This window comes from Balaenoptera physalus (genome assembly GCF_965194825.1).
Source record: "Balaenoptera physalus genome assembly, chromosome: 8".
Classification (NCBI taxonomy): domain Eukaryota; kingdom Metazoa; phylum Chordata; class Mammalia; order Artiodactyla; family Balaenopteridae; genus Balaenoptera; species Balaenoptera physalus.
Genome location: NC_138887.1, coordinates 7269387 through 7286897, shown reverse-complemented (window position 1 = coordinate 7286897; position 17511 = coordinate 7269387). Strand labels below are relative to the sequence as shown.

At 54.7% G+C, this 17511-nt stretch overlaps 1 protein-coding gene across 6 annotated transcripts in view; it reads right to left on the bottom strand.

Annotated features, from left to right (window-relative positions):
- Positions 1-17511, bottom strand: part of TNS3 (tensin 3) — a 234898-nt gene that overhangs the window by 62226 nt on the left and 155161 nt on the right. For all 6 annotated transcript variants that reach the window (XM_082471501.1, XM_082471502.1, XM_082471503.1 and 3 more), the window contains one exon: positions 12886-14145. In XM_082471501.1, coding sequence (XP_082327627.1) covers positions 12886-14145 — 1260 coding nt within the window. The remainder of the gene's footprint in view (positions 1-12885; positions 14146-17511) is intronic.

Genomic DNA, 17511 nt, shown 5'->3' with positions numbered 1-17511 from the left:
GACGCAGGCTGCCCACCCCACCAAGGGAGGGCCTTGATTCCATTTCACTTGACCAGTTGAACTGTATTCCAGAATCCACTCCATAAATCAGGCCATGACCATATTTTTCCTTTTCAGTAGAGAAATCAGATCCAAGAAAAGAGGAAGAAGACTGAATGCAAAGCAGGACAGAGTCGCTGCACTAAAGCCCTGTGCCTGTGCCGGCTGGGACCCTGCAGGTGGCTCGGCAAACTGCCCCTTCCCGCGGGCTTTCCTCAGGCAAAGGGCAGCTGGAGCCGGTGCCCCTGCCCCTGCCCTGCTCAGCCCAGGTGCGGCCACTAGAAAACGCCCCAGGACATCACCCCCCTCCAAGTCACAGAAGCGGTAGGGTTCAGTGCAGAAACCATGGCAACCTAGGACCACAGAGTTACCAACAATCTCCAGGGACCCGCACGTCCCCGCACGAGCCCCGCTCACACTCTCAGCCGCGGTCTCCGTGGAGGGTCGGTACGGGGGCGGCTCTTCCTGTACAGAATGCTGCCTGCCAGTCTCGTCCTCAGGGTCTGCTTTTTTCCACCAACACATGGCATTGTAACGTGGTCTGCAATGGCCACACAACCAGACACGGCCCACTCCTGGCCAGTCCCTATGCTGGTCTTCAGACCCCTCTCCTTTCCTCCTGCCACCGGACACGATGCACTCCAGGCCTCGGGACCCACCTACCCAGGCCGGAAAGGGGGGCAGGTGTCCCCAGGTGTTCCCCTCATTGCCACTCCCAAAGACCTGAGAATCGCAGCGTTTTAACAATTCACCTTACTCACAGGTGGAGCTGGGGTCAAGGACACGTGCTGGGCCTGAGGGCATCCGGCTTTTCAAGGCGCTGCCTCAGTCCAAGCCAGGCTTGGGGGGTGGGGCTGAGCGTCCCTATGGGACGTAGGAGCTCGCTGAGCCTGACAGACAAGCAAGGCTTGGTCATTCAGTCATTCGGGCCACTCGTAGGGATGGAGCCCTGCTGACATCGGGGCCGGGCACTGCAACCTTACACGGGTCACCACAGCAAAGTGGCATGGGGTCAGTGCGGGAAAGTTCGGGGGTGCTGAGGACAGAGCAGGAGAGCGAGTCCTCATACAGGGGCACCCAGATGTCCCCACTGAGCCCTGGAGAAGTGGGGTTTTCAGGCCAAGACTGCGGGGTGCCCGTCAAGCACTTAGCACCTAGCACTGAATTCAGCCTAATTAGGGAGGTGGGTGGCACTGTGGTCGCCAATTCACCCCTGAGCCAACAGAGGTGCAAGCGGCGACTTTTCCCAGACGACTAGAAAACTGTAAAAACACTAGAAAACTGGATCTTACAAAACCAGGAGCCCCTTGGCTACTCTGCACCGAAATACAGTGAACTCCCAATTATGCAACAGAGTGCAGACACGTGGTCGTAGGTAACTCAGAACACACTTGTATTTTCCTTGCACTGTGTTAGGGCAGATTCAGATTTATCCGGGCGACTATCTGATCCTATTTAAAGAGGAAATTGAGAAGCAGCGAGGTGGGGTCATAGCACCCACTCTGCCTGCCCAAATAAAGCTTGCACCTGCGGCAGGGCCAGCACAGGGAGTCACTGCCCAGACCTCTGGCACAGGACACCCACCTGTCCTGGAAGTTCTACAGCAGGGGGAAGCTCTCCTGCCTCACCACACAGTGGGTCAGCCTCCAGGTGACTGGGACACAGGCCCAAGAGGAAACACGAATGTGAAACAGTGATTCTCGAACGTGGCCGCACATCAGAATCACACTAAAAATGCTGACTCTCGGGCCTCACCCCTTACCTGTGAAGTCACAACCTGCGGGCGTGAGGCCCAGGTGTCAGCATTTTTTTTAAACTCCCACGTTTCCAATACACAGACAAGCTCGAGAACCAGGGCTGGTCTCAACCCTGGATTCACACTGGCGTTACACAAGTGGGGAGCATTTAGAAGAATTCTGACCCCCGAGCCACGACCCAGGCCAATTCAACCAGACCTTTTGGAGGCGGAAGCTGCGTGGGCACCTTCAGCACCTGCGTTTTGTCAAGTTCCCGGGTGAGTGCCCTGTGCAGCCAGGTGGCCAACGCTTGCTCTGACAAGTAGGTGGAAACTCATGAGCTCCTAGAACATGACCTTCATCTTCTATCTGGGCCACTGCAAGGTGAAGCACCCTTAAGCTATTTATTTATCTTTATACGATCATATAAGAATGAAGCCTGCATCATCAAGGCTTGCACGGATGGGTTCTGGAAACTCCCTCGAATTCCTAGGAGCAAAAACAATCACCAAGGATTCGTTTGGATTACTTGGCTCCAGAGTTAGTTTGAGGCCTCCTGACTTCAGCTCATTCAAATAAACATGCGCATCCTCTAGAGAGAGAGTGGAAAAGGGAAAATGACAACAAAAAGCCCAACACTCTTCCCGGCTTAAATGTTCCCAGGATGACTTAAGGAGGTTTTCCTCCCTTAAGCTGAAATAGGGATTGATTCACCGGCACGGTATATTCTTGAAGAGCTGGGTGACATCTGTTGGAAATCCCTAGTCAGAATGCAGAATGATGTTGAAGACCTCGGCAGGAGCAGTCGTTCCCTCTGGGGTGCCCTCTCTGACCCGACCGACCCCAGAGCCTTAGGAAAGCGTACAGGAACGAGACCAGTGGGCTCCAGCAAAAGCGCACCAAGAGGCCAAGTAAAAAAGCCTACCTTTTGGATTGCGAAAGTGAAAACCCTTTCCACTGCGGAACTCCAAAGTGCTTGGTTAGATGGTAGCATTTCCTCTAGAATGACATTTAAAAGGGAAATGATTGTGCCCAAAAAGCTAGGAAGCATACCCTTCTACTATAAGAAATTTCAGGAATACACTCAGGTTTTACTCAAAGTAAGCTTGTAATTTAAAGCACAGATGTAAAAAGCCACACAGCAACCGAAAGGCAAGGAAGGTCACTACTGGCCTCCGGGGTCTCCAAGGCGGACTTTCAAACATCTGAGGGGGCAGCTCCTTGGCAAGGTAACAAAAGAATTGCCACGTGGCCCAGCAGTTCCACTTCTGGGTATTACCCCAAAGAACTGAAAGCAGGGGTTCAAACGAATACTGGCACATGAACGTTCACAGCAGCTCTGTTCACAATCACCAAAAGGTCACCATCCAGCGATGACTGGATAAGCGCAATGTGGGCTGTCCATGTAGTCGAATATCACTCAGCCTTAAGCCTGCAAAACCTTATGCTGAGTGAAAGAGGCCCGACTCAAAAGGCCACGTATCATACGATTCCATTTATGTGAAATGTCCGGAAGAGGCGAATCCCTAGAGACAGAAAACAGATTAGGGGCTGCCAGGGGCTGGGGGAGAGTGGAATGGGGGTGACTGACCATGGGTACAGATTTCCTTTTGAAATAACAGAAGTGCTCTGGAGCTAGACAGTGGTAATGGTTGTACAACATTGTGAAGGTACTTAATGCCACTTAATTGTACATTTTTAAATGGTTAAAATGGTAAATTTTACATTAGGTGCATGTTTCCCCAATAAAAAAGATGTGAGGGGGTGATTTCTGTTTCCTAGGCTGGCCTGCCCAAGGGTTTTCACCTTGAGATGCACGTTATTTTATTTTAAATTGCTTTCTTTTTATTTACCCTTTTAACACGAGGGTTAGGGTGTTACATAGGTTTTTTAAAATTATGTGTTTAAGTAGTTTGCATCAGCTATGACTGATTTCAGGGTAGTGAAGATGGCATCAGAAAACAGATGTTCTAAAAACAGAACCATGGGCTTGAGGGGCTGAGAACCACGGCTGCAGGCTGGCCCAGGTGGTCCAGAGCAGGCAGGACAGGCCGCAACTCCAGGCCTCTCAGGGACGTCGGGAGACGCCCGTCAAGGTGACCACATGGGGCACCTGAATCTGCCTGTTTGTGTGGTGAGGGTCGCTGCAGCAAAAGGAACTGATTCATCAACTCTCAGATTTATAATGTGCCCTTTTTTTTTTAATTTATTGATTTGTATTTATTTTTGGCTGCACTGGGTCTTCATTGCTGCTGCACGGGCTTCCTCTAGTTGCGGCGAGCAGGGGCTGCTCTTTGTTGCAGTGTGCAGGCTTCTCTTGTTGCAGAGCATGGCCTCTAGGCGCGTGGGCTTCAGCAGTTGTGGCACGTGGGCTTCAGTAGTTGTGGCACACAGGTTCAGTAGTTGTGGCTCGCGGGCTCTAGAGCGCAGGCTCAGTAGTTGTGGTGCACGGGCTTAGTTGCTCCACGGCATGTGGGATCTTCCCGGACCAGGGCTCGAACCCGTGTCCCCTGCCTTGGCAGGCGGATTCTTAACCACTGAGCCGCCAGGGAAGCCCTATAATGTGCTTTTATGCAATGAAAGAAAGTAGTTGCAATAACAGCTTCCAGCAGCGACCGTGCATTTCTCACTCTGAAGTCTTTTCCAAACTAGAAGCATGCAGAGCTCCCCGCAGCGCAACAAGCCGACTCCATCACTAAATGTGCACTTGTGGCCATCAGTCTATCCACCGCTATTCATGGTCCTAAAGCATCAGTTTGAAGGGGCGTGGCCCGTCCTGACCCCTGGGCAGGAACCTCTTTTTTGGGGTCTCTCATGGCACATGAATACCCTGCCTGCCGTTCACCTCCAGTGACAGGACCTCACTGGTGAAGAAAGCCCAGTTTCACCTGTGGCAGCAAACGGAGAGCAAGAGTCCTTCACAGGAACATCACCAGAAGCCCTTGGCCTGGGCTCACTGGCCCTCCCTCCATAGTCTCCTTTGTCCTGGTTCCCCGGTGGGCTGGGGTAGGAGGAAGTCCGCCCCCCGCACTGTAATTCTTGGTTGCTCCTGTTTTCCAGGAGCTCATGACTGGGGTGGGGGGGATGATGGAAAAGCAAAGGCACAGTCACAGGCCAGTGTTGTCCAGGGAGATGGGGGGAGCCCTGGGCACATGGGGAAGGGACAGTGGTCGGGGAAGCATTTCAGAGAGAATGTGACCTATGACAACCCAGAGAGCCCCTGACAGGTGGAGGCCACTGAACAAGAGGCCAGGCCTCCTCGGGCTCCCTGAAGGAAGCACTGTGCCCCGTGGTCCCACCCGCCCGCTCCTGTGTGTCCCGGGGGCAGGAGGCGTTGTGCAGCTGTACTGAGACTGGTCAGCATTAAACACAGCCTGAAACCACACCCTCTAACTCAGGTTCAAAACAGCATCCAGAGTTGTCATGGTGACACCGATGGGATCCCGCGTGCCTTTGTTCACTGCCTGGCTCAGCGGGTACAGGCCTGACTGGGCAGCTGAGAGGAACAGGGGCTTTCAGTGGACAGTGAGAGGGCAGGTGTGAAGTGAGAGTTAAATTAGCCAAGCTCAGGGGCCATGATCAGAGCGGGCAACCAGAAACTCTAACCGCGAGCCCCTTCCAGACGGTGTGATCGCGAGCCCCTTCCAGAACGGTGTGATCGAGAGCCCTTTCCAGACGGTGTGATCGAGAGCCCCTTCCAGAACGGTGTGATCGCGAGCCCCTTCCAGAACGGTGTGATCGAGAGCCCCTTCCAGACGGTGTGACCGCGAGCCCCTTCCAGACGGTGTGACCGTGAGCCCCTTCCAGACGGTGTGATCGCAAGCCCCTTCCAGACGGTGTGATCGCGAGCCCCTTCCAGACGGTGTGATCGAGAGCCCCTTCCAGAACGGTGTGATCGCGAGCCCCTTCCAGACGGTGTGATCGAGAGCCCCTTCCAGACGGTGTGACCGTGAGCCCCTTCCAGAACTGTGTGATCGCGAGCCCCTTCCAGAACGGTGTGATCGGGACCCTATGCATGGAAGGAGGGAGGGGAAAGGGAGGGAAGTGGCAGCAGGGAGACAGCGTCCGGCAGACACCCACAGAGCAGTCCATGAATTTGAGAGACTCCAAGGGATGCAAAGATGCATGTACAAAGCAGATCAATTAAGAAATTATTCTAGGCTTTAAAAATGTACTCGCTTTCTTTGTGTTAAAAAACACATAGCATTACGTTTACCACCCTGACCATTTTTAAGTGCACGGTTCAATGATGTTAAGCATATTCAGATTGTTCTGCAACAGATCTCTGTAACTTTCTCATCTCGCAATACTGAATGAAAAATGACTCAACTGAAGGGGTATCGACACATTTCCTGAAGCTCTACTCTGCTACAGCTTTTCAGACGACGTGAGTGAACCCAAACCCAGACTGCATTAGACTTGTGAGCATAACACCCGCCATCTAAAGGTTTGTCTATGGCCAGGCCACCGTCACCGTTTGAAACCCACCGAAAGAGAACCAAAACGTAGTTCCAGTGAGTTCGTACTTTGTGTTTCCCAGAGGAAACCAGTGGAGATCATCCTTCACTCTCTTATTACTGAGGTCGCCTGCAGCTGCCAAGGGTGGGACAAGCCCTCTCCTGCCAAGGACACAGAGCTGCTGGTCCCACACGCTCTGCTGCCGGCTCCTGCAGGGACGCCAGGGCCTGCCCCCTGGACACAGGAGCAGCCCCTGACCTGAAAACAGTCATCTTGCCTTGGAAGGGCGAAGCGGAAAGGCCTGAGGGCGGAGAGAAAAGACCTGAGCCCTCGCTCTTTGCTCACCACGTCCCCAGACCACACAGTCTGCAGCAGGTTCTGACCCTGATCCGGGACCCTCTTCCCGGAAAGGCCTAAGAACTAACACAGGCTGGCCACGCAGGAAGAGCCCACGGGCCAAGTCTGAGCCTGAGTCACCCGCCCGCTCTGACCTCGCGCTTCCTCTCTGTGACTGGACGCCATCCTGCGCCTCATTCGACCAGAGGAACCAGTAGTGCCTTGAGCGCGGGCAATCCTGGCGGAGACTTCTTGGTTTTGTGAAGCCCAGCTCCTCTGGAGGCACGGGGGCTGCCCCAGAACCTCAGAGGTGGAGGAGCCGCCTCGCAGCACCTGGCCGGGGTCCACGGCAGGCCTGAATCCTGCTGCCGTGCGTGACGCCGGGGTCAGCCTGAGATGCCTTTCCCCAGCCGTCAGCACCTGCGGCCTCGGGGAACAGAGGAAATCCTGAGGGCGGGCATTCTGTCTCATGGCGGACGTGGCCAGGGTCCACGCTCACCCCTTCTTCCCTCGTCTCCGTGCGCCTGGATTCCCGGTCCTCGAACACACCTGCACTTCCGCACACCTGGGCCCCGCCTCTCCCCGGCATCTGCACAGCCTCCACTGAACGTCCTCCTGGAAAGGCCCCGCTCTCCACTCCCCGATGCCCCGGCTCTCCTGTCGTGCCCCTGTGGGCTCGTGCCGCTGCGGCTCCCGCCCGCGCTCAGGGACCCTACACTCACGCTGTGGACCCACGGCTGAGGATCTCAGGTTCTCACACTGGATCCCTTTGGTTTGGGTTTAACATATAATATCTTTTTAAATAAATTTATTTGTTTATTTGTTTTTATTTTTGGCTGTATTGGGTCTTTGTTGCTGCACGCGGGCTTTCTCTAGTTGCGGTGAGCGGGGGCTATTCTTCGTTGCGGTGCGCGGGCTTCTCATTGCGGTGGCTTCTCTTGTTGTGGAGCACGGACTCTAGGCACGCGGGCTTCAGTAGTTGTGGCACGGGGGCTCAGTAGTTGTGGCTCGCAGGCTCTAGAGCGCAGGCTCTGTAGTTGCGGCGCATGGGCTTAGTTGCTCCGCGGCATGTGGGATCTTCCCGGACCAGGGCTCGAACCCGTGTCCCCTGCACTGGCAGGCGGATTCTCAACCACTGCACCACCAGGGAAGCCCCTTTAACATATAATTTAAACTGACAGGCTTTGCACTAACAATTACTGAAAGTTGATACTCATTGTGAATTTCCTTCGGCATAAATGAGTCCTCTGAAACGGGCGAGCACGCATGCAAGGGTGTCTGTGTCTGTAGAAGCACACGCGGAGCTCTGGCACAGTGTCCTGGTGCCATCTGCCAGCAGAACACGGGGTCTGCCAGGCTCCGACAATTGTGGGCTGGGGGTTGATGTACCACGAATAAAATATTTTGACAACAGGAAACAAGGAGCCCATAGGTATGAGGAAAACACAGCTGGCTTCCTGCCATCTAGGGAATCATAAACTTCACAGATTGAGTCATTTCTTTTGTTACTTGGGTACTATCAGTTGAAATCTCCCCTCATTTAAAAAATGTGATCCAAGAAACCCACCATTGAGCAGGGCTGCAGTACAGCTGGGCGACCTGGGGGCTGGGGCAGCATGAGGCCACAGTAGCGCCCAGACGGGTCTGGTGTCAGCCCAGAGCAGGGGAGCTGCAGAGGTGCTGAGCGCCTGCAGGGAGTGAAACGCCTCCACATTTCACCCCGTTTTACAAGGTCTCCCAGGGCTTTCTGAGACCCCACCTCTGGGGGCCACTCTCGCCTCATGGGTGGGGACTGGCGCCCTACACTGCCCGTGATAAACCTCGCTCAGGTCCCCGTGCCAATTCAGCAGGGACACATGGGTCTTTGGAGGGCCACCTGCATTCCCACCAGCACCAGACCCCCTCTATTTACAAACATTCCCATGTGTCAGGAAACAAAATGAGTAAGTCACTGGCACTGCCCTCCAGGGGTTTCGATCTGGTGGCAAAAACTGAGTTTAGTGGAATAAGGGCTCAGTCATGAGATGCATAGTGAGACAGATGGAGGCTGTTTACACATTATGGTGGGCATGAAGGCCAGGGGTGATGCAGACAAGCTTCAACATAGCACCTAGAACGGGGCAGCAGCTGTGGGGCAGTGCTCACTATCTTCTTTACCATCACCATCACCACCATCACCACCATCATCATCATCATCACCACCATCATCACCATGACCACCATCATGACCATCACCGCCATCATGATCATCACCACCACCATCACCACCATCATCATCACCACCATCACCATCACCCTCACCACCATCATCACCATCACCACCATCATCATCATCATCATCATCACTATCACCACCATCATTATCCCTACCACCACCACCATCACCATCACCACATCATCATCATCATCACCACCATCATCACCATGACCACCATCATGACCATCACCACCACCATCACCATCACCACCATCATCATTATCATCACCACCATCATCACCATGACCACCATCATGACCATCACCACCACCATCATCACCACCACCACCATCATCATCATCACCACCATCATCACCATGACCACCATCATGACCATCACCACCAATCATGATCATCACCACCACCATCACCACCATCACCATCATCATCACCCTCACCACCATCATCACCATCACCACCATCATTATCCCTACCACCACCACCATCCTCACCATTATTATTATTGTGCTGATAGCAAGTAGACTTTCTCAGAAAATGCTTAGCCTTCACATATAATTTTCGTCTCAGAAATAACCAGAGCCACAGTGGGCATGCTGTTGCCTGCAGAGCTGGTGCAATGTGAGCTGTGCGGGACATGCAGCAGTCCCCAGAAGGAGCTCCAGGTAATCCATTCCCAACTCTCTACCACCAGATAACTGGTGGTCTTTCTCATAGTCAGGACATGATCTGCAAAGAGTGAAGGATTTCACTAACCTCAGGATGCTGAGGTCTCTGCGACAAACCTTTACTTACAGCCAGAATTAAGACACTGTGCAGCAGTCAGCATCTGGGGACAAGATGCCAGGCAAGCCAGGGAGGGTCTCACGTAGAAGATACAGCGTCTTGGAACTTTCTGGCCTACTTCCCATTTGTGTGCAAGACTTGAGGCCACTCTGGTCAGATATTGCCCCACATCAGTAGGGCTGAGCCTCAGGCACACAGACATGGGACAATGCATCTGTGGGGTAACAGCCACCATCCTGGGAATGTCATGGAGCCTTTCAGATTCATCGTCCCCTTCCTACTCAGCATGGTAGAACCGAGAGCCACACGTGGACCAGCTCAGCTCGGCAGCCCTGGCCTCCCCCATCTAGGGGATGGATGTGTGCTGGGGATCTGGAACATCTTCCAAGCACAGGTTTCCGGCATCCCCAAACCTTCTGAAACGTTCCACAGCTCAGAATCAGTTGGTTAGTTGTACACTTTTATGACTTTCCTTGCCATCTAGTGATTTTTTTTCTGTTGCTGGCTGATCTAGCTTTTTGCAACCAAGAGACGTAAATACTGACATTTAAATATTAAAATCAAATGGGTTCCAGTGTCCTCTATACCAGCCAGGGAGGGAAGGAAGTTCTCTCTCCACCTCAATTCAAGCGGCCGAAAGCTACAGACGTGCACGTTCTTTTGATGAGATTTCTATCAATACAAGATGTCCCGGAGTGAGAGCCAGAAGTCTGCATGCAGGCTGTTCTGAGAACCCTTTACACTGTCCAGATCCTTTTCATCAATGTAGTGCAAGTCGCAAAGGCACTACACTTCCCGGCTTGGCACTTTCCTAAAACAGGAGCTGACTCTGGAGTTGAAAGCCAAGCTCCGGGTTAGAAGGCCAGTCCTCGTGCTGTGAGCTATGAGCTGCCCCGCTGGCAGGTGTTCATCGCTGCTCCGGCCTCCTACCAGAAGCTCACGTGCAAATTTCAGAAAGGTCTCTGAAGATTAGCATCCACATTGCTGATACCTAATCTACTGACGTCACCACAGTTTTTAAAAGTATAAAAGAAAACCGGCAAATGCCCGAGGTTCCTATCAAACATGAATGGATTAATAAACACTCTAACTGAATTTGCATCATTAATAACCGAACGTGCTGAATTTTACGGGTCTGTTGAAATATTCAAGTCCTTTAATTTAAAAAATGTCACTATTTTTATAAGACAAGGAACTAGAAAAGATCCAAAATCAAAATTAAAATTCCAATAATTACAGCGATGAGTTTATCAAGTAATTTAAGAACAGCTAACGAAAGGGTGGAGGAAATGAAGAGATTTTCTAACATCCCAGGCTCTATGTTTTATTGCTACAAGAATAAAGGAGAAGAAGTCACTAGGGACTGAGTTCCATCAACTGGAAAACAAATGAACTAAAGGAGGCTGTCAGACTGTAACCTGAGCCTTGGAATCCTTTTCCCCCTACACACTCGGATGCCTCCAACTGCTTCCAAATCTCAAAGGAGGTTTTAATCCAAAAAAAAAGGTTTCTGGTTTTAATTTTTCCAAGCAATTTCTTTCAAGTAGGTTTGGTGAGATAAGAGACAGGATGCAGACAGCTTTGTTCTCAATGAAACCTTTTTTAAACTCAGAATCTCCTGAATGTGTCTGATTCAGTGGATTCATACATCCAAATCCTTCCAACTATTTAGCTGCTACTATTACTACTGTTGTCCTACGGCTACATGGTAGAGTCTGATAATCTACTCCCAGGAGGCTCTTCCAGCTCTTCCCAACTCCAAGTTACTCACATCCAGGGGCACAGGTACTCAGGGAAGAGGGGATGTCACATACTTATGATCCAGGTACCCTACAGGGGCGTGCGGACCAGCGCTTCCTGCACACTTCCACCAGCCGGGTATGTGATAGGGTTTCTTTTAACAGATAGAGCGAACAGAAATTCAGAGACTACATCCTTAACCCAAAGTCACACAGTCAGCCAAATGCACAGCTAAGCAGGATCAAGGTCTGCAAAGCTCAGGTAACCCAGGCCATCTGGACCCGGGGCGGGGGTCTGAAATCCACTCCATCTGACTGCAAAGCGGGCAGGGCCTCTGGGTGCAGCCACAGGGGCCGAATCCTGCTCTACTGCGAATGACCTATGTGACCTTGGGCGGGCCACTTCCTGACACCTCTGGAAACTCAACTGTAAGACAGGATCCGCCCCTGTAGCCGAGGGGCCTAAGAAGATGAAAGGGCCCCGAGAACAATGCCTGCGGCAAGAGCGGCGCCCCTGCCCCATCAGTATCCTGGCTCGGCACTCAGGGTCAGACTCGGGGGTAGGGGGAAGCGACAGAGCTCTTCCTCCGTCACCCCTCCTGTCTTTACTTCTAGAGGCAGGGCCTTTAGGGAACCAGCTGAGGCCCCAGAGGGGGACGCACACCAACACGCAGACGCGGGAGGGCCTGGCCTCACTCTCAGCCCCGAGGTGACCTCTGGGTCCTTGCAGCCCCACCCCTCCCTCCACCTCCCCAGACCTCAGCAGGCTTGGACGCCTGCCTTGGCCCCATCCACCTCCTCTGTGTGGAAGCTTCTAGACGGACGCTCCATTCCTTGACCACGGACACTCCATTCCTTGACCCGGACACCCCACCTCTGTCCCAGTGCCCCCGGCCTGCGGGGGCATCCTCCCAGGCCGCCCTGGCCAGCTCTCCGGGGCCCCAAAGCCTCTGCTTCGCCAACACGGAGAGCCTGTCACAGGCGGGATCCCAAATCCCTGCCCCACGTCCACTCAGCCGTACACCCAGAGGCCACCTCTGTCCGCCACAGCTACCCCCAGTCTTCCCAGGTCTCGCAGGTGGGCAGGAAGGCCTGGCCCTGGCCTTGCACAGCCGTGCCCTAAGGGTGAGAGCCTGCACCAGGCCCACCTCCCGCCCAGGACAGCCCCCAGAGCTGCAGGGTGCACACAGGGACCCTCTCAGGGCCCGCGACCCTGCAGCCGGGCCTGGTGGCCGGGATTCCCACTGCGCCTCTCGGCCCCGACTCTCCGGAACCCGTCCCTCTGGCATCCCTCCCACTGCCCACCTCCAACCACCCCCATGGCCCTGTCTCTCTAGCTCGCAGGCTGCTGCCCCACGGACAGCCTTCCCGCCCCCTGCGTGGCCAGCCAGGAGACAGCTTTGACACCCGAAGTGCACGGTTACCTGCCTGTCCCCACGGGGCTGTGCCCAGGGCCCCAACTGTCCTCCTCATTCCCCTCCCCGGACCCTGCGTCGAGCCCGGCGCTCTCCCATAAACCCCTCTTCTGCAAAACACAGACCCAGGCAAGCACGCATCCCGTGGAACACCAGCTCACCTTGCCTCGCGGGGGCCCTGCCAGGGCCTTCTGCCGTGTCCTGCAGGCGGCCACTCGCCCGCAGCCCACCTGCCACACCGTCTGGGGCCGCGGGGCCGTTGGTCTGGCTGCCCGGCATGTTCATGTGGGTGGGGATGGGCTCAAAGGTGGGGTCCAGCTCCAAGATCAGCCTGTTGAGCTGCTCGATGGACTGGTCGATGTCCAGGGTGGGTGAGCCAGGGGAAGGGTCTGCGCTCAGCGCCGGGCCGCTACCGTTCACGACTCTGACATCTGGAACCCTGGGTGTGAACGCTGCTTTGCCGGGAGGGGGTCTCTGCGTGTCGGGGGGATGTGGCCCGGGGCCTACGCCCCTCTGGACGGCCACTCTGCTGCTGGCCCCCCGGGTAGGGGTGAGCGGGACCCTGGGCTGGGCCTGCGCCAGGCCGGAACCGTCAGCCGTGCCGCGGCCGCCGAGCCTGGCCTCCCCGTCGGGGGCGAAGCTGTACTGCAGAGCGGCCACCATCTGCTGCTGGCGCACCCAGGTCTGCGTGGAGTAGCTGCTCTGCCCGTAGGCCTGCGTCTGGGCGGGCACGGAGGGCTTCCTGAGCGCAGGCTGCGGCTGCTTGGGCTCGCGGCTCCCGAAGGCCTGTTCCCGCTCGTACGGGGGCTCCACGGCGAGGCCCAGATCTGGGGCCAGAGCGCCGTGCTGATCTTCGCCGGCGGTGCTGCTGAAGCCATCAGACAGGAGGGAGTTCTGGCTGCTCTGGTGGCAGGTGAAGGGGCCCAGGTGGGCGGACTGGTGGCCCTCGGAGGAGGAGAGGGTCCCGATGCTGTCCACACTGTGCAGGTCGTGACTGGGCATCTCGTCGTCCAGGATGTCCGTCTCTCGGTCCTTGGGGGTGCTGTCTCCGTTCACGTGCACCTGGGCCGGTACGACATGGCGGGTCCCGCTGTACTTGCTGCAAGCATCACTCATGTCCTTGAGGGGGCTTCCAGAATCTTCGAGACCAAAGCCACTGAGCAGCTGATCCAGCTCAGCCTTTTCTTGGGGGCTCAGGCCCCTCTTGGGTCCTGGAGCCAGACGCTCCTCGGTCCTGTCGGTCCTCACCGAGGCCGTGGAGTGGCCCGAGTCACTGCTGACAGACAGGGTGTGGTCGCTGTGGTCTGGGCTGCTGGCGGCCGGGACAGTGGGGGACCCTCCTGGGACACTGGGATCCGAGGCGCTCTTCTTTCTCACCTTGGCGTAAAGGCTGCCGTCGACAGGGCCCTGCGTGTGCAGCACTGGTGGGGAGAAAAGGAGAGACGGAGAGATGGACCGTAAGTCAAGGACGCAAGGGGCCTTCGGGCTCTTGGAACAGGCCTCTATTCCTGTCTGAACACATAAATGGATTCACAGCAGACAACTCAGAATAATCAGGGCCAAAGACGCCTCTAGGGTCCCCAAATTCTACATACACTCCTGCGAAGCAAACGCCCACGAAGAACACTCTGAATAATCAAACATTTTCAGGCCCTGCATTGTTTCTACATTTTTATGCAAAGAGCACGGTCATTTAGAGCACCTCTGGGCTTCTCCATACTGGAGTCATCTTGCCCCAAGGGCGCACTGTTAATGGCGTCCTTAGTTTGAATGCTGAACACAGCAGCTGCTCACAAATCCCCAAGACTCAAGAATGGATGGCGCCTATGACAGGAGAGAGCTTCTGTCAACGTCTATGAAGCATCCTCCAGGGACCTGGGTACCAGTCCTCGGTAAGCAGAACATCTGATTTAGGAGCCTGCTGTCCTCAACCTTCTGAGATCCGCTGAAACCTAAATATGCAACTCAACGAAAAGAAAAAGCACAGGAACTCGTCCCGGGCCTGCCTTCCCGTTAGTGCAGCATCTTTGGGCCAAGAAGGTGCTGATAAAGGCACGGCAGGACCTCAGAACACAGAGGGGTAAGCACTGATCTCCACGCATCAGGACGGCCGAGAAAACAAAATTAGGCCTCAAATGCAGATGGGAAGAGCGCTCCTATTATTAATTATGGCCTCGGCTGTGGCAGTCGCCACTCCCTGGCCCACAGCAAAGAGCTGGGAGGGCACCCGACAGCACAAGAGAGCTTGAGGTCAGCCCCTCCCTCCCCCTCCGTCCTCCTCTGCCTCCCTGTTTGCCCAACTGTGAAATTGCAGGCATACCACCACAATAACGGAGCTGCAGAGGGCTTGACCCACGCTGTTTGGGGTCCTGGGAGCCACTGCATCCCAGCAGCAACTGGGCCTGGAGCCGCTCGGGGGGAACCCGGCTCGGCTCTGGCCCTGGTGGGCTGCGTGCACTCCACCATCAGCAGCTTCCGGCTTTTTTAAAAACGCCGGGGTGACACGCCAGGACAGAGATCTGTGGGGTATCTGGGGGTGCTGTGCTGAGAGCACGTGCGGGCCCGGCTTCCTTCTTATCTCAACTGTGCCCAAGAGGAAGAAGCGGGGCTAGAAGTGATGGGGGATGGCAAACAAACACCGGAGTGCAGGCCGGTACGAATCTCCGCGACCCTCACCTTAACGTAGCGCCTGGTGGGGAGGGCTGAGGGGGGGTGGAAATGATACATAAAATACGGTAAATAAACCAAGTCTTCAAGGCAGGCAACTGGTGACGTGAGCATCTAAGTCAGAGGCAGGAGCTGGATGCAGCTTCGGGGTAACTGGGGCAGGTGTCCGTGACAGCTGGTGGTCACAGAGCACCTATCACGGGGTGTGCACTCAGCACATTTTCTCTAACTTTCTAGCATATTCCCCCTGTAAAGAAAAAGAATTGATGCTGAAAGAGCATCGGTAACTTGCGCAAGGTCAGGCAGCTGCTGGGAAGCCCAGGTGGGACCAGAACCCACGCTCTCTGGCTCTGCACCCTGGGAGCCCCTGGCCGCCCGGGCCCTGCTCACGAAGAGGCGGCACTCGGTCATGACGCTCTGCGTGGGGTCAGCGAGTGACCCAAAGGTGCCAGGGGGAGGACCTGCTGCACCCAGCTTTGCACACAAGGACCCCGGAACGAGCGCCCCCAAGTTACAGGGCACCTGCAAACGTCACCCCTACAACTGTGAAAGTGCAGAATCAACCCATGTGGGAGCCACTAGGTCATCGTGCTTAGGACGCTGCTGGGCTCACGCAGAACGGCCCGTGGGTGAAGTGGGAGCTGGAACATCAGACAGACGCCAGTTCAAGTCCTGGCTCTACCCCAACCCAGCCTGGGACCACCGACCCTGTGTTGGCTCAGCTGCACAACGAGGGTTTGGCTGTGCTCTACATGAAGCTCAAACACGGGCACTGAAAGTCACAGCACACAGATGAGTGTCCTTCTAGCCCTGAGGAAACACCAGTTTAACGTGGCTTCTGTGGGAGACCCTCTGTGGCCAGGAAAACTCAACTAAGGCAAGACCTGGGGCGCCAGGTGTTTCCCTTCCATGCTGCAGAGTAGCAGGAGTGCACACTCGGCTCTGCAAGAATCCAAGTCCCGCCAGAGCGGAGGGGAGGCCAGGACAGACCGCCAGCCACACAGCCAGCCGGTGGGGATTTCTAGAAACAGATGTCCACGCGTCCATGACTCAAGTCCTTCTCCCTGAATCTAACTGAAAACAGACTGGCGCAATGAGTTAAGGGGAAAAAAGGAAGCCAAGAAGGAGCTGTACAAAAATTCTTCTGATTTAAATCCAGGCAATGCCCGTTAATCATTTTGAGTAGAACCCCGTGGCGACCCCACGTGAAGAAGAGTCCATGAGGGCCTGCAGGAAACAGAACGGGACAGGATACTTCCCCTTGGCTGCGAGTTATGAGTAATCCCATTCTTATTATTTTTATTAGGAGTAGAAATCTTAAAATAATAATAAACGCATTAAAAAACAGCCCGATCGCCACGGACAAAACACTGGCTCTGTGCGAGGCCGGGCGCTGAGCACTTCGGCCTCGGTCTCATGGGCTCTCAGAGCTGCTCAGGGAGTGTGGCAAGACACCACCGCAGACCCTTTGCTAAGCGTCCTACCACACACACAGGTGACTGTCTATGTCAGAAAAGGTCCAATAAATGGTATATCTATAGGAAAAGGATACGAACCATCTCCGAGAACCTTCAAAGTCAGACTCGCCCAAACTTCTGAATCACTTTGTAGGAGCTCAAATCTTCCCAAAGGCACAGGGCCCCTGGGGGGCTGTCCAGGGGCCTCCAGAGAAACCCTACTGCACCCATGCTTTGTGATCCCGGGGAGTGTGGGAGTCAGACTTGGGGCGAGGAGGAAAAGGGGCCTCCGGTACCCGCTGTCCCTGCCCGGCACTCTTTGCAAAAGGACTCGGACTGAGTTTCCCTGCCCCCGGAGATGGGTTCCTGTTCTGCATTTACTCTGTACTTTCCTGGTCAGGACATTTAGACTGTTCAATCCCCTGATTCTTCATTTATAAAAGGGAATAATTAGTCTTACCTTTCAACGCACTTATAAGAATTAGAGAACATATATAAAGAACCCAGGTCCTAGGCTCCTGAGACGGGTAGCCATAATTATCATTTTTTTAAATTTTATTTATTTATTTATTTTATCTTTGGCTGCGTTGGGTCTTTGTTGCTGCGCGCGGGCTTTTCTCTAGCTGCGGCAAGTGGGGGCTACTCTTCGTTGCGGTGCACGGG